This window comes from Vidua macroura, chromosome 2 (assembly GCF_024509145.1).
Source record: "Vidua macroura isolate BioBank_ID:100142 chromosome 2, ASM2450914v1, whole genome shotgun sequence".
In the NCBI taxonomy this organism is placed as follows: domain Eukaryota; kingdom Metazoa; phylum Chordata; class Aves; order Passeriformes; family Viduidae; genus Vidua; species Vidua macroura.
In genome coordinates this window covers 39,256,812-39,278,106 of record NC_071572.1, presented here as the reverse complement: position 1 = coordinate 39,278,106, position 21,295 = coordinate 39,256,812, and the positions used below count along the sequence as shown (strand labels likewise).

Here is a 21,295-nt window from a genome sequence, read left to right as displayed (position 1 = left end):
AATTATTCACTTTATATTTTTGCAAACCGCTAGCTGAGCAACTAGCACGCGTGCAAGCTGTGATGAAAGGCAGGCAGGCATATTAGGATCTATTTTAATCTCAGCACCTAACCTTGATCAAACCATGGAGATGGGCCTGAGCACACAACGGAGCACAGCCCCATATGCCAGGTGTGTGACAGGCCCCGTCCATTCCGTGGTGCTGCCCCTTCGGCCTCCACCACTCGCCATGGAAGGTTCGCCATCCCCTTCCACCAATGGGTAATTAAATTAACCAGAGTGCACCTCTCAGGGTTTACAGCCATGTAAGTGTTAGACAGAACTTGTCAGCGATGAATATTCATGATACCAAAATGGCAGAGTCCTTGCTGCCACCAAGTAGGTTTTACAGGGAGATGAGATGCCAGGGCTCTTTGTGCCCTCATTCTCTTCCACTTTCCCTCTCACTTTTATTTCCATCATGGAAAACAAGCCAACCCCAGAAGCTTCTGCCTCATTGTCCGTCTTTTGCTTCACTCTGCCTTTGCCCAACCTTTACACACAAAGAACATACTCTGCCTAACACCACTGCCTTCTTTTCCCAATCCTCAAAAAATTCACTCCAGCATGATTTTTCAGCCCCCCAGAAGCTGTTTCTTTCCCCCCATGCACACCCGCTCCCCCCCTTCATTTTTATTTATGTGCAGCAGAAAACCTGGAGGCTGATGCACAACCAAAAGATGGGCTTACTTGTTTTCTTTTGTGTGAGAATCTCTTGCTTTCCTTTTGTCCCTAGTGTGGGTACTTGTTTGACTGGCATGGCTTATTGGACTATAACAAGCGTAACTCTCCCTCCTTTGTGGCGGGACAATTCTCCCACAAATCCCGACCAGTGTGCATTCTTCCCGACACACTATTGGGTGTGCACTGGAATTGAAAGAATTGCTGAGGCCTTGCTACTTCATCCCCTCCCCAAGCTTTGTGGGTTTTTTTTTTCCTCCGCCTTCTTCTTTTTTTTTTCCCTTTCTCCCTGAAATGAACACTTTACCGGGCCGGAAACATTTAATCGTCTCCTTTTGAAAAAAAAAAAAAAAAATTAATTGAAACTTCTCCACTCGTTACCTTTTGTATTGGTGCTTATTACAAATCTTTTACAAGGGAGAGGAAGGGAGGCAATATTTAATTAAATGTGGGGTTTTTTGGTTGTTTTTTTTTTTTGCTTTACCTTCAAAACAAAAGATAGCAAAAATTCCAGGAGTGTGACTTCTAAAATTTTTTAAAATAAAGCAAGAACTCTGCTCTTTAACTTGCACCTAAAATATACACACAGTAGCACTTTTTACTTTTTTTTCCTCTTAAAAAAATAAAAGCCAGAGAAGAGTCTTAAGAAGATATACTGATACCATTATATTACCTCATTTTCCGCATGTGCCTGGGTGAACTTTACTCTTTTCTGTCACTGTAGTAACCTGCCATGCTGTACAGAGTGAATGGAATTGATTTTTTTTTTTTTCCTCCTTGCACATTTTTGAGTAGAATTCTCTTCACTAAAGAAAAGTTACCAAGAGGGCCATGGAGATGATGCAGAGCAGAGATGGGAGGGCAGAATTCTTCATCAGAGAAAGCTGTGATTTATTTTGGCCTAATTGTAAAGTTACTGCAAATTGCTGGAAAGCTTTTTTTTTCAAGATCTGGGTGATTAGATTTTCCTTCTTTTGGGAGGGGTGGTGGGGGGAAGCTAAAAGGGGAAATAACACCTCTAATCCAGCTTCTGGTAAATAGGCTGCCAGCTTTTAAAATGAGTTTCCTTTCTATTAGTCAGAATATTATGCTAAGCCTTAAGCATTAGTTTTTTATGTTGCCATAGCAGCCTTATTCCTGCAGGGTTGTGACCTGCGATGATTACAGTACAAAGCTTATAGGGTCTTGAAACCCCCTTTGAAGATGAAAAGTCTTTGATGGTTTATATTTATGCAAATCTCTTAGATATGATTTACCCAACTGAGACTGAATGGAGAGATGATTAAAATTCCCTTTCCTTTGATATCCATTAATAGTTGAATATTCCTTAAATTTAAAATATATGCATATGTGATTTTTGTCTTTATTTACTAACATTTTTGCAGTACCTGCAATATGTTTATCTTGGCGCAAATTACTCGATCTGGACAGACATAATACATTTACAATATAGGGCTGAAGGTTTCCCCCCCTCCTTTTTTTTTTTTTTTTTTTTTTTCCCTTTTGAAAGGGGAAAAATCTGTGCAAGAGCTTTTGTATGTTTCCAGATGATAGATTTTGGAATTTGGGCTACCCCACTGGCAGCTCAGAGCTAGCTGTGAACTGGTCTCATGGAAAAAATTGGCAAGCTTTGGTCTTCAAAGAATTAAACTTCCTTTTTAAGGCCTTCCTAGGTAAGCTAAAAAATTATGAAGAAAAGCCTATTGAACAAAAGGGTAACGGTGCCGTAATGAATAATACGGATGCCACTTAGAAGGCTGGGGAGCGCTTCCAGTGATGGCAGTGCTGGACCTGAAACAAAACTGGACCTCAGGTACAGCAGCACTTCATTGTTTTCCAGAGCCCATGGATTTGCATTTCACTAAGCCAGGGTGAGAGGTGCTAAGCTTGGATTTTTTTAAATTTTTTTTTTTTCCTTGCAAACCAGCCTCCAAATTTAAAAATGTATGGGAATGCTGCAGTTTCAAATCACAGGCCTTGTTAAAAGCTGTTCTAATTTTTTAGTTATCAGGTTTTGGGGTGGGTAGGGGTGTTTGTTACAGTCAGGTGAATATTTGCCATGTTGTGTATACATGTAGACTGTACTTTTTTTCCCTCTGATAGCTCATTCTGTCTAGTTTTAGTTTTCAGACAAATTCTTGCATCACCTAAAAGGCCGAACACTTGTAGAACCAATGAATTTTATCCCCTTTGTGGAAACTGCAATGGGCTTGCTGAATTTTAAGGTAAGAAAGTCATGAAGTGTTCATAATTTGCCATCTCAGCAAACTAGGATAAGCAGAATTCTCCTCAGTCTCTCCCTGATTTCATCAAGGAAAATAGGTTAAAAAATACAAAACATATGGTTCAGTCCCCAAAAACATTTGAATTCTGATGTTTGTATTTTAAAGGCCTTCATAAATTCAAAGTATTCCAGTGACAGAACAGTTGCAGACAGTCCACACCAAATATCAAAATCTCTCTTCATTCCTGTTACTGTTTTGAACACACTTGGAGTAGAAAAGGGCCTCTCCAAAGATTTGGAATGCTCAGTGTTGCAGGCTATTTAGTAGCTGTCAGGCGCAACTTTTGTGTAACACTTAGTTTGAAATAAGAGTTAATCATGATTTCACTATTGCTAAACCTGCTTCTTTATAATAGTTTCTACTAATAACATTACAACCAAATTCCATTTTACTGTTTCTTTGTCTGTATGATGGAGTGTTTAATGCCAAGATTAGAAACAGAATTAACTTTGAAAATACCTGAAGAACATGCTCTTTTTTAGGGTAATTTTAGATCAAATCTAATTTATGAATTTCATTTTAATATAAATCACTCCCCAACCCTTACTACTGAGTCCAGGTTTTTCAGAATGGCAAGGCAGCATGGTAATGAAATAGAAGAGCTCATGCATGCACAAGGAACTCTGCGTTCCCCTCCCAAGCTCTAAGGGAAAAGTTTCAGACCAGCTGAGGGCACACAGATCAGAAGTACCTCCAGAAGTACCTCACAGGCAGCCTGATTGTTTGATACAGCCATTTATCTTACAGCACACACTAACCTATCTGTGAGCATGATAAAGCCATAACCAAATGGACATGCTCCTGTCCTGTGTGCAAACACAGAATTAGATCGTATTTTAAACCATTGAGATTTTTCTTCACCTACAGTATTTTATAGTGGAGGTTTAATGTTGCAGTTGCTGATGCTGGCAGGAGAGTTCCCTTTTAAAGCACACTCTGTTACAGAATAATTCTGTGTCCCACCAGCTGCCATAGAGGAACACCCGTTAGAGCTGGCAATTACGTGTCTCTCTCCATGTATCTTAGCCTTAAAAGATACTAATATTATCCAAACATCAATATAAAATAGTAATACTACTCTCCTCATGAAAATACCACAGCAGCAAAATTGTTTTACTTTTATTTTAATGCTTTTCTGCAGCATTTGTTGTATTTTTAACTTCCTTAGCTTATTTTTAGTTATATGTGGCAATCCTTCTATCTTGTAAGGAACTTAAATTAGTTGTAAACCATTCATATTATTTATTTCATAAAAGAGTTTCTGATCTTTATTTCTATTTCTCGTGCAGATATATTGCTTGTCAAGCTAATCACATTTAATACTTTTTGTTTGGTGTTAAGCAATATTTGCCAAATGATTTGTTTCATATTGCTACATAAATATCTGAAGTAGTGGTTGCACTAACACCTGGGGCATAATGTAAACCAGAAGGTGGAGAACCTGTTATTGGTGTCCAGATTGTTATTGATGACCCAGATGCTATCTGGGTGCTTAGGGAAAGCAAAATACTTTTTCTCTTTTGCTGAGTCATTTTAAAGCACTGTGCATTGTCGAGCACCTGCAGTGGCTTTGCTTAGTAGGAGCAATATTCTCAGAAGGATTTTGGTAACACTGAATTGCTGTAATAGCCTCTGTAGTCTCTCTACATCCTGCATTTCTGTAGACATTGATACTCTGTTCATTTGAAGGCTGTCTGTGAAGAAGCACTGAGAACAGGATCCCAGGCTGGCTTTCATTTGGATGCAGTTGTCTTTGGAGGAGAGGATTTCCGTGCCAGCATAGGTTGTTACTTGTCTCTTTACTATAAATGTTTATGTATGGCATTTGCTTTGGAGAAGCCTGTGAAATTTCTGACAGCAATAATTATAATAATGACACTTGAGTCTGTATTTTACGTTTTCATTTTTCTCCTTAATTTCTTTTCAGTGCAGAATATACCATTGGCAATTTAAAATGTGGTCCTTGTGTTACCGGGCCCTGAGACTTTCTTCTGCTTTTTGCCAGTCAGTACCAAAAGTTAATGAAAAAAAAACACACCAAAAAAAAATCAAAACAGACAAAAAAAAAAAAACCAAAAAAAACCCCACCCTGCTGAGTCACTGAAATAATTTTAAAATATTGTATGCATAAACAATGTTCACATGCTTTTTAGAACTACATTTGAAAGTCCTAAAATTCTGGTGTCCACTTCACAACTTCTTTACATACAACTGTCACTCAGGCTTTTGACATCAAGCATAAATACTCTCCTGCTACATTTTGCTTTCATAAATTTATTTTAAAGATGTCACATGTCAATATAGCCACATATTCACATGAAAGCGCTATTAGTTTTCCTAAAAAATAAAAAGTACTTCACTATTTCTTTTATAAGAGGGCACTTAGCTTATGATTTAGTTTAAAGATAAAAGCACAGAGCTATGAACTTCTCCATTAAAAATAAGAATGTTAATGTAAAAATCAGCATTGATTTACTAAAATATTCCTTACAGACTGAAAATCTCCATCTAAATAGTTACCTTATGGTTATTATTGTTATTATTTTTTCCCACTAGCCTTCACATGAGTACATTGCTTAGCTGATAGTCTGTGAGCACATGAAGTCTCATGAATACTTTTGCTTCTTCTCAGAAGTCATCTACCATCAATTTTTCATTTAAATATTAAAGCTTAAATATTCAGCTTAGGACATCAGTTGTGACAAGAATCAGAACCAAGGAAAGTGCAATTCTATTCTCAGTGTGAATTTTTTAACCATTTAGTTGGACCCAGTATATCAATTTGTGTAAAGCTTCTCTTGCTGTAATGCTTTTCACTGTACTATGTAGTAAATAGAAAAATCAAATAATTACTTTCATTTTAGCCAAGTCAGCAGTCCTTACGAGACAAAGCTTCCACTGACTTCAGGCTTTCAACTTCTGATTTAAATTAAATCAAAATCTGAATTTATAAGCTAGTGTTTGGAGGGATGTTACTTTTTATTTTTGCTAAAGCGGCTTTCCTTTTTCCTTCAAAATAGTATCATTTTGACTCTACAGTATATAGCCTTATATCCCTCTTCTATTTTCTAAATCAGTTAAATAGAATCTCAAAGTTTCCCCTTTTTTTAACATAAGAAATATTTAAAACAGAAACGTTTAAAACAGCGTCAGCTTTTCTTTGTTCTCCTTATTTTCTTAGGTGCAACAAGCAGTAAGGAAACTCACGATATTCTATATGCCAGGCAAAAAATAATAGTCACAGCAAAGGCATTTGGCCTTCAAGCAATAGACCTTGTTTACATTGATTTCCATGATGAAGATGGGCTCCGCAGGCAATCGAGGGAAGGCGCCTCAATGGGATTCACTGGTACGACTTTCTGCCGATGTCGCAAAAGAACGCGGACCTTGTTCATTTTAAATAGGTTGCTATGTTTACTGTCACTTAGACAAATAACTTGATTTTTGTTTCAGGTCATTTATTGAAAAACTCATTGATATCAAGCTCTTCTACCTTTATTGCTATCTTAAACATTGTGGCTGGAAATTTTGCCTGAAAAGTCACAGGCTGCTTTCTGAAACTGTATGCCATGAAGCGTGTGACCGGTTTTGAAGAGAAGTTGGGGTAGAGGCTGTGCAGTGATTCCTCCCTTCACAGAGCACGGGAAAGGCAACTCTGTACTCTGCAATGGCTCCTCCGCATCTGGAGCCCTTTGTTTGAACAACAGCAGCAGTTAAAAAATACTTTTTTAGGCAAAAAACATTGAGAAATAAATCTCATATGCTAGCTGCTAGGGGAAAGTTATTTTCTTATTGTTTTCTTTGGTTTGTTTTACATCTCCTGGCTTTCCCTCCAGTAAATGTTGGTGACACCTACGGGTATTGGCAGACAGCAAGAGCAGCAGGCTCCTTGCCCCACAGTCATGTAATGCAGCCTGTTACCCTGTGATTGGTGTACCAGGTCACTCGGACATCTTGTTGGGACAGTGCAGCCACCAAAGATTGGGGGGTTGCAATAAAAAGCAGCCATTTGGCACATGCATGAGAGAATTCTAACACTCAGGATGAACACCACATTATTTTTCTCTGACCACCATCCAGGATACACATATGAGAATAGTACATCCCTTAGGTTTCTGTTACCAAAAGCATGGGTCCTAGCAATGCCACCTAGCAATCTCCAGTTTTACAGTTAGCTATATATAATATCTTAAAGCATCAAACAAAAAAAATAAGTGCCATTTTAAGTGACCTTGGCATGCCAGTGAAAGAATAGCAATCGATGCTTTTCGGCACAAATTCTGCTTTACTGTCTATTGAGTTTTGACATTTGCAAGCCCAAGTCTCGTTTTGGAGGTGAAATGGTTAGCGCCTCACAGCTACATTATCCACGGCCGTGTGGACTTCCACCCTTCCCTCGGCTGCCTTTGAAGTTGGGAAAATAATAGAGCTGCTGAATGGTAGCACCTGCTGACGGCTACCTAGTCTCAACCAATATTTCCTAGCTTAAGGAAAGGCTTGATTTTTGAAAAAACATAAACATCTGAACCTCCTGTTGACAGAAGATGGAGTTGCAGGTGCCTAGAAACTTTGAGAGCACTCTTTTTGAACATTTAATGTGCATTTAAATGCTTATCTGAGGCTGTCAATTTAGGAAATTTAGAAATGTTCCGCATAACCAATGCTGATGGTGATTTGGACTCCATTGACTTTATAGTGGAAGTTGTCTGACCTTAGAACAGGGTCCAGACAGAAGACAAATAAAAAGGTCATGTAGCAATTTAGGGTGTCAAATTACTTTCTATCTTGGCTGTACGTGTGTCATACTTGCCTTTCCATACAAGGAGTAAGGGTCTGTGAAAAGTACAGATTTTATTAAGATGCTCTCACAGCACCCGCCCTTTGCCTCCTGCCTTTCTGCAGCTATTATCAACACATTTCCAAAATTCAGCAAACAACCTGACAATCAGTCCAACTGTAATTAGAGATGGGGCAATACTGACTCTACTGATTTGGTGGGGAAAAATTTAAATTCTGTTTGAGCTAAAACAAAACAGCATTTTTCCTTTTCTTCTGAAAAAAAGGAAAAAATATTTTAGGTCTATCTAAAATACTTGTTCTTTGTTTTTTTGCTTGTAGGTTATCTAATATTTTTATAATCTTTCTTGCTTGTTTTGATTGAAATAAAATCTAATTTCAAAACTGATAGCAAAATCATGTTTTTCCAAACCTATGCAAGTGTTTTTTCCAAATCTATATAAGTGAAACATTTTAACATTTCCAATTTCATATTCATCACAGAAAATTACAAATAGGCCTCAGCTTAATCCATTACCTTGTATAAAGCAGAGTATGCACTTTGTATTTGCCACTGACAGTCATCGGATAATGTGAAAATACTGAAATGTAAACCTAATAATGAATTCAAAAGGTGCAATTCTTCTAATTTTTAAATATAAGATCCCTCCCTGCTACTTTTTAAATAAAGAATCAAAATCATTGAAATAGCAGAACTGAAATTAGCTGAGTCTGAGTGTTCATAGCTGGATCATTTATTTGCATGAACAGGGCTGAACTCACCACCCTCAAAAGCAATGCAAATCCAAAATATTTAGCAAAGTTGTATATCCTTAGATGTCCCCATATTAGGCCAGTAAAATTACCCTTAATGTAATCAAATAGCTTCCCTCAAGATTAAACAAGCAAAATAATATAATGAAGAATTTACCAGGTATTTAAATATTATTGTGAACCTCACTGCTTATTGCAGCCAAGTTTTCTTTTCCAATTATCTTAAAATTAGCCTGATTTTCCTTCAGTGAGTGTATAAACATAAAATCAAATGTTTTCAAATGTAATCCAGCCAAAATTAATAGTGCTTTCATATGTATATTTATAAAAGAATATATATTTATATATCCATAGACATCCGTACCTATGGACTTTAAATCAGTGTGTTGCCTATATAAATGGGCATAGGTTTTAGGAATGTTTATGTAAAAAATTAGGTAAACCTTGCCATAAGCTTTAACAGCTGACTTAGTCATTATAAAAAGTTCTGTGCTACATGCTGAGAAAGCAGATATAAATACAGAACAGTCTAGGTGTCCTCTCTTTTTCAGTCTTTTGTAGAAGACTAAAATGACACCATCATACAGTTACCTAAAAGACTTGACAAGTATTGATTTAAAACACAATATATCAAGTGGTACTGTAAAAAGGATTTCGTGGTCATAAATTTTAATGTCTTCCAATTTTGCACTCTCTCAGTAACTTGTCAATAACAACAATTCTGTTTAAAATATTTACTTCGTTCCTGCATGGCATTGTGTCTGTTATACAGTTATTTGGATAAGTAGTCTGTGATGAAAATCAACCGAGTGCTATAAATCAAAAGTTAGATTATATTCTCCCTAAATTGTTCAGTAGTGTTTTAATGATTAAAAGCATAGTTTATTACTATAGATATCTTTATTAAAAGCATGTCTTTTTACAGAAATGTTTTACACTTTAAAAAATCATATATATGTATTTTTGATTTTCTTATAATTAGAGATTGACTTCAAATATAATTTAAAATATATGCAACATTTTTTCAAAAAGTTAAGCTCCTAAAAGGATTTTTTAAGAAATTCTTGTACACACTTCCATTTTGGAATTAATGTTTTAGCCATGGAGAATTTGTTGTATTATAAATAAGGAACATCATCAGCTTATTAATTATGACATTTTATTAAAATTACTAAAAAACCTCTAGGTACACTTAAGATAAAACACAGTCGTTTAAAAAAATTATTTGTATCATTTCTTTCAAAAATTATAGTTCTTAATGGGGTTTAAAATTTTACCTATATTTAAGGTATTTTAAAAATAGTTGTGATGTTGAAATTTCAAATATTTTCAAGCCTGTAAAATCATAAACTAAACGTTGTTTAAGAAGAAATAAAATTGAGCTACTTATGGCATTTTAGAAAAGAACATAGCAACACTAAAGGACTACTATTTCTTTGCTCATTTAATTTAGTGGAGTTTCTTTGTACTCAAGGTTATCACTCAGACCCACTGCAGCCTGATGAAAGTAATCCCAGGGATTTTTGCAGTGGTTATTTCATGGAAAATAGGTGCATTCCTGCGCTCAAGCATGAGACTTCTCAGATCCAGTGATGGGCTGATTCCTAAAGTACAGCTGGCTTAATGGCAGTAAGAACAGGGGAGCAGACCCCGTTGTGCAGGGAACCTCCTTAGGTCCTGACACTTCCAACTTGTCCTGGCAAAGTGCAAAAATCTCGCTCGCGCAAGAGGCTGCCGCGGCGGCGGGGCTGAGGGACCCTCGGTCTGCAGGGCACTGCTCACTTGCTGGCAGATTTGCAGGATCAGGCTCATCCCTCAAACTAGTTTTGTTTTCTGGCACCGAGGAAAGTAATTTCTTCCGAAGGAAGCTGGGAGTTACGGTAGCCTCCCTTTATTAATGCACCTTAAAAGCAAACCACAGAAATCCCACCAGTCTGCGAAATTCCCATAGAAATGAACTAATAACGTCAAACGCTGCACTTTTTAAAGTGTCAGACAAATTAGACATGTATTTGTTTTAAGGTAGCTAAATTCAATCACAGATTAAAACGGATTATGTGGCTGTCTATTCACGCTTGAAAATCTCTAGTGAAAAAGACAACATCTATTTTTATTTTCTTAACTTATGTTTATACAAGAAAGGATTAAAAAAACTGTTTCATAAAGCCTCAGGGCACTGCTGGTCGTTGTTTGCTATACCAGTGACTAAATAAATATTGCAGCCTACCTGAAACTACCAATAATTGCAGTAACAACAGTTTAAACAACATTGAAGATTATTTGATGCTAAGCCAATACTGAGAATTTAGGGAATTATCCTTAGGGTACTGGTAGCTTTTCAGCCCTACAGATCTCTTGCCATCTTCTTCAGATCTCATTTTCTGAACACACTTTAATACAACTTATTTAAGAGTGGCTGGAGCTGTTATTTATGTAGTCAAATTCAGAGATGCATTATACTTAATTGTTATTGACTGCCCAAGACAAACAATTGCACCTGAAACGACTGAGAGAAATGTATGGATCAAAATGGGGAGGGAGAAGAAAGAATCGTGGGTTCTTTCAAACTATACTGAATGCAAGTTCTTTCAAACTATACTGAATGCAAGCACAAGGTATTCTTATTTTTTAAAAAATCTGTCAAAAAGCTATCTGCCTGCCTTCCAGTTTTAAAAATTAAAGAAACCAAGTAAAATAATTAGTTAGAGAGCAAGAAAGTCAGCAAGACATATGAGAGCCTCAAGTGGTTGGAACATTTTGCTTGAACATCTGTTTGTCGATGCATGATTCTGGTGTTATTAATCTTCTTTGTAGGTAAGCAGGTGATTCACCCCAACCAAATTGCTGTTGTCCAGGAACAGTTCTCTCCAAGCCCTGAAAAAGTAAAGTGGGCGCAAGAACTGATTTCTGCTTTTGAAGAACATCAGCGATTAGGCAAGGTAAATATTTTATTAATATGCCATAGTGGAACCAAATTTGAATAATATTTAAGATTCTGTTAAAAAGGTTGGTGATGGCTCTTTGCTTTTATCTTATGAAGTGCTGTAACTAAGAGTATTGCTCGTGAAATCTGTCTCTGGATAGCGTATATTATAAATTTATCACTTCCTAATATATTTAGAAATACAATGGCTATCTTTTCCTTCCTCCCCATTTTAACTTTAATTCTTTGATTATTCAGCCTTTTGAGTACCTGCAAGTATCTACAGCATCGGAGAATTAAAACTGTGTTACTGTCAGAGGAAAATATTTGCAACCAAAAGTCAGGTAGCCTGGCAGAGGACTCTAGACTGCTTGCACTGACATCATTTATGGAAAGAAACAAATGCATTAGGAAGCCTTTGGTTTCTAAAAAAATCTCTGCATTGGTAGACCTGTTTCACTTTTGGGGGTTTGATCCCTCAAACATGTCCAGTAGTAATTGAATGTACTTTTGAGTGAAACTGCTTGCAGATCGTGGTTCTTAATCATTAAAAATGGGAGTGTTTTATGTGCATTTGTACCAATTGCTGGACCTGAATTTTGGATAGAGGAGAAAGCAAATTAACACTAGAATATGATTGTTCCTAATTTAGTGCATCATTGAGTCTCACGTTTCCTGCTCTGTGGGTTTCTGCTATGTAAATATTGCGGTGGTGATGCACAATCTGTCTCCACTTTGTGCCAGTAATACTTAAATTAGGGGTCGCCTGAAGGAAGATTTTATGCTAGTTGCAGCATTGTCAGTTAATTATCTTAAAGGTTATTTGCTATAATCCAGTTTGCCTCTTTTTGAAAGAAAAAAAAAGTTGCAGCCAAACATGTTTATCTTAGTCTTAGCCAAGCCTGGGCTAGTTAAAAAGGAAAGTCCCAATGTCAAAATGGGGAATGCAGATGAGTGGGAATGGTTCACACATGCTTGTGTGGCATTCAAGTAGGAGACAAATCCCTCTGATCGAGAAGTTCATCTATAAGACTGTGCATAGGGTCTCACTTTCACTGGTGCCACACTAATGTTTTCTGCACATTTTTTCCACTTTCTAGTGTGTTAGAAAAAATTGGGATGTCTGTCTTCCCTGTTCCCCTGCATTCCTGATGCTATGGATGTCATGCATTAAAAATGCTGCAAAGGTCAAAATAGAAATTATGCTTTCTTCTCAGAGTTAAAGTGTGACAACGTATTTGCTATTGCTCTGCCCTTCTCCTTGCTGGGCTATTGCATCCCCTTTGTGGTACCTGGCTGTTTCTACTGCAGCCATGACTATGCTGTTTGGGTGCTGTCCAGAGCAGTGATTTCAGGGTCACTATTAGGATGCTGTATGCCTGGATCTCTTTGTTCTCTCCACCTCAATTTTGAAATGTAGCTCTCTTCGTGCAAACAATATAGAAATAGAAAATACGTGACTGGTTTTGCCCATTATTCCAATTTACAAGGCTTGGCTCCCTTACAAAAGGCATCGCTACAAACATACTGCTGGTGCAAATGTGTAGGCAGGTACATGCAGCAAGAAAAAAGTGAAACGACTTACTCAGACAGATATTTTTTATGATGTGCTTAATACTATTCATTCAGCTGAATTTAGTGTCAGAACCTTATCTAAGGAGCACCCCTGTCATATGAACAGTCGACTAGAAGACTGGACCAAATTTAACTCTAGTCTCAGTATCATACAATCATTAAGCCAAACATGTTAAATATTGAATAATTTAATGTTAGGCAAGTGTCAGTATAGAAATTTATTTTGAAACTGCTATTTTACTGACATAATGCTGAGGTTTTTTGTTTATGTCAGCCGTTCTGGGGGGGTTTATTTGGGTTTGGGTGATTTTTTTTCTCTTCATTAATGCTTTTAAAATATGTTATAAGCTTCTGTAATCAGCTGCAAGAGCAAATTTGCTGAGGGTTTGTGGTGCAGGCTATTTTTTTAACCAACCAGGTTGCATGCTTCATATATTTTTGCATGTAGCTGTCTATCAATAAAAAAAGGACTGGCAGGTTAATATGTGAACCTCTGGATCTCGTAGCACTGTCGTATTACTGGATTTTATAACAAAATTGGAAAAATAGTTTTCCATGTAATGCTGGAAACTCATTAACTGACTTTCTAATTTGCTATTATGACTGTGTCAGTGAGAAGAGCTTGGACGGTCCGATTACTTAATTTTTTTTCCAAAGCAAACATATCTCACTGAGGGATCCTCTCGCTCCACATCCTAACGACATGCTAAAATGTGAGTAATAACTCTTCCCCTACCACCTCCTGGCAAATGCTCCACACAGCGGTTTCAGTAATCCTCATGTCCTAATGAAACACCTCTTCTGTTTTCCTTTCCCTTTTATTATATTAAAGCGTTCATGTCAGTAGGACTAAAAATATAGCTGTGGTTAATATGGTTGAGACTTGCATGGTTTTACCATGTTATTAATCAAAGTTGAAAGCCTGGAAAAAATAAATGTGAGGGATTTGTGCAGCTGTTTGTGTGGCAGATAAGTTACTGGTCTGCAGTCTCTGGGATCATGGTTTGCTATTAATTTGATTTAAAGTTTAATGCCCTTAGTTAAAAATACTTTACTTTAAAATACAGTAGTAAGCTTTTATAATCTATTCTGATTTGAGACCTACAATTACCGTAATAATCTTCTTTTGAAAGAAGGCTGAACCAGGCTACTTCATCCTGGACGGTGAAAAGCTTTGACATAGTAGCCCCTAAATGTGAGTACTGAGGTCAGGAAAAATTAGGATCTCAGATGAGCACTGTGGAATTAGAGATGCTGTGGCGGTGTCCAAACTGAAGGAAATTAGAGAGCTAACCAGCTAGCCAGAAGTGTTTGGGCTTGCCTTATGGAGATGGTCCTATCTGAGGGGTTGCTTTGGTTTGGTTTCTAGGTTGTTTTGCTTGTGGGGCTGTTTGTTGAATTTCTAATCCAACTGAAAAATGACATGTCCAGGAAATAAATGGTAATGTTGTATTTTAGACAAGTAGAAGCAAATGTTGAAAAAGCACATTCTGTATTTTATTCAACTATTTATTAAGTGCTCTCTTTTGTCTAAAACTTTGAGATCTAAAACTGAAAAGTGCTTAAAAGAAAAGTGTTATTTCCAGGTTACTTCAATATTTTTCCAGTAGAAATGCATTACTAGGGGATATGATTTTCAAAAATTAAAATATTCATCCTAAAGGAAGCAGGTATAACTGTCGGAAAGTCTAAATATAAGATAGATGTCAGTGTGCTCAAAAATAAAAAAAAAAAAAAAAAAGAAGAATGATAAACATAATTCCAGTAGTCTAAAGGACAGTTTCTGTTAGAAATTTCTAAAGCATTTGTACTACATTAAACAGGGAAGTGACCTTATAAATACAGATTAACTGAATCTAAGGGGGTAGAGTTAGTGGGAGAAGTTATTAGCCTATTTTAAGAAAAATATCTGTTTTCTAACAATGAGGACAGAATAGTCTTTACTATTTAGGTAACTCCTGAGTTTACATTATCAGTACACTGGATACAGGACTCTTCTATGAGCAGTTAGTGTTTATATATGACAAAAATATAAAACATTGAAAATGCATTTTTAAGCTATTCAATTTGTAAATACTCAGGCACAATATCATTACTGAACTTGAATCTTCCAAATTGCCTTACTTTTAAATAAAATTCAAATATAAGGAAAAACAGAAGAATAAAGTAAAAGGTTGATTACACATTTATCTCACATACTAATTTACAAAAGCTTTCAAAGCACCCACATATTAAACTGGGGAATAACTAAATGCTGCTGCTAAGGTCACTTGTCAGGTAAGGATTATTTAGAGTTAAGGTAAGTATATCACAAAGCCAAGCTGTAATATGGGTTGAATATTTAAATCCTATAGAGCAAATCAAAATAAATATTTGTACATGCCACACATAAATGCACAGAGTGCCTCTAAGAAGACCTTTAGCATATGTTTCTTGCATTACATTCTGTGCCATTGTATATAGTGTTCCCAGCAGCTGAGGAATAATATATATGAACTCCAGTGATTTGGCAAACTATACAGTTTCATTTACAGACCTTTCCAGGATTATGAAAAATCTTAGGAATGCATTTATTTACACAGCATCAACCCAACAAAGGAATGGAAATTTCCAGCAGTGGCTGTCTTATAATGCTCTTTGTTTAGGAAAACCTACCCCAAGCCACTGTATCTTAGAGACGATGAGCCCTTGTGCTTCGGCCAGCTCCAGCTCCCACTGCCTCACAGGGAGGTCTCCCCCTACTTTCTTCCTTCTCCTGGCTGCGCTGTGGACCCCAGGAGGGCTCCCCAGCCAAATGGGATCCACCCTATCTCAATCCAGCCTGTGGTTGCTAGGAAAGTGGGACCATGTCCAAGGGGTGCCTCTTGGAAGGGATGCACGTGAGCATCCCTCTGGCATGGGGCTGTATCAAACCCCATCAATGCACAGGGATTATATTGCACCTTACAGGGCATTATATCTCTGGGCTTTATGTAGAATTGGGAGTGAGGGAGCAGCCCAGACCCCCACTCCCCTTGCCCAGGACAGACTGCTGAATTTTGAGGTGCTACCACCCAAGCTGGAGCCCATCCCAGGGCGGCAGTGGCAGCGCAGGGTACCTCTGTGTGTGCAGGATTGCAGCGCTGTCAGCCCTCCCTCCGAGAGCATAGGCCATGTGCTGTCCTTTATGTTAATTAGATAATGTGTATTCCTTTCACTGCAGAGTGGGGGATTCAGGAATTTGTGATAAATTCCCACCTTTAAGGAGCACCAGCCTTAAGAAGTCTGGGCTCAGGTTCAACTCTATGCAAAGATGAAGAGTGCTAGTGGGATTTAAGCATGGGCCATGGTTATGTTGTTTGTCTTTTTAAAAAGTAGCCAAATGAAATTTTAATGTCAAAACTGAGATCGAGAGAGTTCATATTAGTACTCAAAATTTCTCTAGACACTTTTAGTATTTGAAAAATGCTTTATAAATGTGTTTTGTGTCATGGTTGAAGGCTTTTCTCTTAGAAAGATCCATCTGGGGTGGATTTTGAACCTCTACAATAGAGCAGAAGGGGCTGTATTAGCTAATTGCTTGTGCTATACTGGTTCCTACATTGGTGCAATCAGTCCTGAGGGAGTTATGCCAGGTGGGGAGAAAAGGAGACAGATTTTACTACACGGGGCTGCAAAAGCTTCTAAGCAGGGCAGAAACTCATACAAAACCATTTTCTTGCCAGCTTCCACCCTTTCCACTCCCCAGCGGGCATTCAGTAGCTCTTAATCTGTTTTCCTCCACTCATTAAAGACCTGTGTCCAAAACACAGAGGGAGAAGGACTTAGATGGCACATTGCTATTTCCCACGGGGAGAAGTTTTGCCATGAGCCGGGAGCAGGATGGATCTGTGCACCTCCATAGCCTTTCCACCCGGAGGTAGCCCCTGGAGGGGGCAGCTGCTCCTGTTCCAGGGGACACAGGCCCTGCAGAGGATGGCAGCTCTCTGGGCTCCTCCTCAGCAAGGCATGACTCCTCCATCCTTGTCAACTCAAGGAGGTAAATGCAGGGTGAGTTGCCTTTGGAAGGGCCATGCTGTGTCGGCACATTCCCAGTGCAGGCAACTGCTTTGCTATGAGCCTGGAGTGGGAAGACACCCAACACTGCAGACACCTGCCCACCATCGTGCCAAAACCTGCTCTGCACCAAGCAACACACCAAGGCGACTACCCACCTCCAAAATCCCTGTTTAAAAAGCATTAACGAGTGCTCATGAGCCTCATTTCAATTTCCAAAGCAGGCTCTAACTAGAGAGGTAATGTTCTGACCAGATGGCTCTTTTTAAGCCTTACTGAGGGAATTCAGAAGCCTGTACGGCCAAAATATTGTTTCAGTTAATTTAAGTAGCAGCAGTCTTGCTGCCTTTTCACTCCTCTCTGTGCTAGCCAGCTTTTTCAGGAACCTGGAGTGGATCTCTGCAAAAGCTCTGTCAGTTGAAACAAAGAATCACAGTAAAAAATGGCTGTTCAATTCTATTCAGAAAATTAATCTGAAATTAAAAAAAACATAGAATACAAAAATATGGGCAATTCCATGCTTGTTGGCAGAACAAGCCTCACTATTATTATTTTTCTCAACTCCGTTGTATTTTACAGCTACCTTTCCCTTCGGTATCAAATGCTGTCTGTGCCCTGTAGTCGTTTACTTTCAGATTAAATTTTCTAGTTTATATTTAACAAATTGCTTCCATGACTATAAACCTCAAGTTAATTCCAAATTACTAAATGAAGGGCACCTGAGGATTCTAAAGTCTTAATATCAGTTACTTTTCACTTTTCCATATTCCATGGTTATTCCATATAATAACCATGATGCTCACTAAGGAGAAAAAAATGCATGGTTGGATAGGCTGTTTGTCCAGGAAGCTGCTTTTGTGCTATAAAATAAAGATTTGCTTGGCAGCAGAAAGTGCGCTCTCTAGGATTCTTCCGTTCCCAATACAGTGTAAGAGAGAGAATGAAAGCCAGTGGAGAATATTAGAATATTCCTGATTTCTAGAACTTTCCTCCGCTTCTTTAGTTTTATTCCTTCCTGCTCTAGAGGAGCACACAGGAAGGCAGCAACCACAATAAGAAGGTAACTAAAGAAAACGCAAAGACAGCAATAAAAAACCCTCCTATCTGCCTTTCATTCAGGGATCTTAAATAGATTTTTTGCTCAGACGGAGAGACTTCGGTGGCCTGAGGAGTTTCCGGAGCCGGACCAAGCAGCATCCCCAGGCCCATCCCAGCTGAAAGAGCTATCCCTGGTGGTTCAGGCAGCTTGGGGGACTGTAAGATGGAAAAACAGCTTGTCTGGCTCACACAGCAGGGCAAAATCCTTATATATGGGCTGGAAACAGTACTGCCAGGTGGAGAAGAAATGAAGGACCTTGTAGGTCCTTGTTCTTCATCTTTCCTGCCCCACTGTGGACTTGAAGGATCACAAAGTCCTTTCTACCTGTTGAGCTTTAGAAAGGGTTTCTTCTGTCAGAGTTCTTGCACTGCTGCTCAGGAGTTATTTGAGGCAAAAATCAATCTCTATTTCATGTGGTTGTTGCTCTTTCTTTCTTGACCTTTTGTGTCCTTCCATCTGCTCCTAGAGGCAGAAGCCTATCTCAAACAAACAGGCCTGCTTCTGGCTTTACAAACTGATTTATCCTCTGAACTCACTGACTACTTCTACTCCAGTGGAAGATTACTCTGGCAAAAAGAAACAAAAGGTAGTGATTTCTAATGTTTTCTACATATCAGTAAAAAGGCTACAGAAACTTAATGGTGATGATACTTTGCAGAATTCCCTCCCAATGCATGCTTCAACAGATCAGAGACCCACTGAGCATCTCCTCTTGCCAAGAAGACACCTTTGACAAACCTTTTCAGGGATCACTTCTTTTCCCCAAAGATTTTGTGTACAAGTGTCTTTCCACCCATAATATTGTCACAGAAAAGGGGTGAATGTGAAAAGGTCCAGAGGAGAGGCTATGGAAATATGTGGCCCAAAAAGCTTTGTCCATACAGCTCACTGCCGTGAAGTCTTCAGTTTGTCATATGTGACTGCACTGGTTATTTGGCCATTTCTTACCTACTGCAAAGACACTTAAAGAAAGCCAGAGTTATGTGTGAGCCTGCTCTGAAAGCAGGACAGGCCTGAGCAGAGAAGAGAGAGAGGCATTATCTTGTCACAGTCTGGAACATACTCTCAGTTGACCCAGATTTCACTGAACACCTCCTAGCAGCTCACTAACCTTTGGAAGTTCATTATGAGAAGGTAGAATCATGACCCAGCTCTTTATGACAGCTCTTTGGCTACAACTTGCAGAAGAAAAAAAATTAATTAAACCTGCATTCAGCACCATCACAGCTGTTAGCTCTTGACTTCCCCAAAAATATGGTCTCAACCTTCTGTTTCAAGAGAAATCATTCCTTTGTACTGAGGATAATCACTCCTCCCCCAGGCACAGACCCAACGCCATTTGTTGTGACCAGGCTCTTCTTCTCTTTGTTCATTACCTGTAAGCAGATCCAAGCATTCTTTTTAAGCCCCAAAGCAAAGACTTCCAAATTTCCTCTGCAGGGAGTCACTTAAACAACGTGTGTTTTCATTAATCCCAGGGGAATTATCTTCATGAATGCCATGCTTTTTAGGGGGAACCTTTGCCATCCACCTGCTTCCTTCCCTCCTCAGAAGACCAAATCTGCCCTGCTTGCAGAACACAAAACTCTTATTGCCTTATAACAGCTAATATTGTACAGGATTAGAAGTAGTGTTCTCAAACCCAAGCAGATTTTAGTGCATTTATTCCTTGCATTTTTGGCATCTCCAAAAAGTCATAACTAGAACTTTGGGTTTTAGAAGCGGGCGAGACACTGAACTACCATGGAAAGAACTCGTATTTCGCAGATAACTGTGGATCAAAGATTTCTTGTGTCTGTGGACTTGAGGCCACTTGTCTATATGGGTTAGGAGGTACACTAGGTTTACCCTGGCCAGCTGGCATCACCCCTTCTGCTCATTTCCATCTAGCCTGGCATCTGCCCGCAAGTGCCGACACAGGTCACCGGGGTTGGAAGGGGACTTACATAATTACTTATTTACACAATGGCTGTATTCACACCAGCCTCTGGCCCATGTTTCCAGAACAGTGTGGGAGCTCTGTTTGACTCACGACATCTCCTAATGATTAAGGGGGTGGAGGAGAAAAGGGTGGCTGGCTTGTTGCTTCCCTTATGCTCATTTCCCCCGTGTCATAGGCGCACATCCCTTCCAAAGACAGCCCAGTAGAACAAGGGGATAACCAGACTGCCACTCACTCTGCAGGGATTTGGTCTGCAAAGGAAAGTATTGCAAAACTGTTGAGAAAAGTAGTTGGAGAAAACCCAGTGCCCCAGCCCCCAGTGGGACACTATTTCTAACTGTGTGACAGCAGAGTACTGTCCAAGGACCTCCCTTCACTTGTGAGACTGTCATACAATCAGTATGTATGAGAAGTGGAAGTAGTGGAAGAGGGGTTTTTGGCAATTTCATAAGCATTACATAATCCCTATTTTAGACCCATACTTAATTCAAAATTCAGCAGCAGGTGATTTCTTGTCCATATTGCAATTTCCTGGCACATTATCTTGTCTTGCTTTTCCTTTTTTTCCACTGGCCTAACTACCCAGAGTGTCCCCCATGTCAAAGCCTTACCTGGTCACCAGGACCCCCTAGTACCTTCAAGCCTGCCATCTAAGTACCCTGACTAGATTCCCAGAGTAAACTGCCTTTGAAAGAGTCAGCTGTCTCTACACAGTGACTTAGGACAGCCCATGTATGGACACACACAACAAATTAACCTAGCACTATTGGTTATATTCTTTCATCTGATGCAAGACAACTGAGTTTTTCTTTCTGCTGTGGACAAACCACAATCTTAATGTAACCTATATAAATATCTTTGAGAAAATCCTGGCAACTGTCGCATGGGAGTTAAAGTTGTTGGCTACATGTATGATGAAATCAAAGCATCAAATCAAAGGTTTATCAACAAAGGCTGGACAATACCAATGCAGGTGATTAATAGATTACAGTGGTCTAAGGGCTGAGGTTCTGCAGTAACCCTCTTAGTGAGTTCATTGCAATCAATGCAAACTGGGATGGATGTGGTTAGAGGCACAGGTAACCACAGAGAGAGCAAATACTGAGGAAAAAGCTGCGAGCATTCACAAGTGCAGGAGTACATCTAATTCTTCTGTATTGCCAGCC

The 21,295-nt window shown here is 38.7% G+C and overlaps 1 protein-coding gene across 1 annotated transcript in view; it reads left to right on the top strand.

Moving 5' to 3' along the window:
* Positions 1-21,295, top strand: part of CLYBL (citramalyl-CoA lyase) — a 138,649-nt gene that overhangs the window by 111,544 nt on the left and 5,810 nt on the right. Inside the window, 4 exon segments of the mRNA XM_053969772.1 lie at positions 2,844-2,945; positions 4,695-4,788; positions 6,187-6,354; positions 11,370-11,494. Coding sequence (XP_053825747.1) covers positions 2,844-2,945; positions 4,695-4,788; positions 6,187-6,354; positions 11,370-11,494 — 489 coding nt within the window.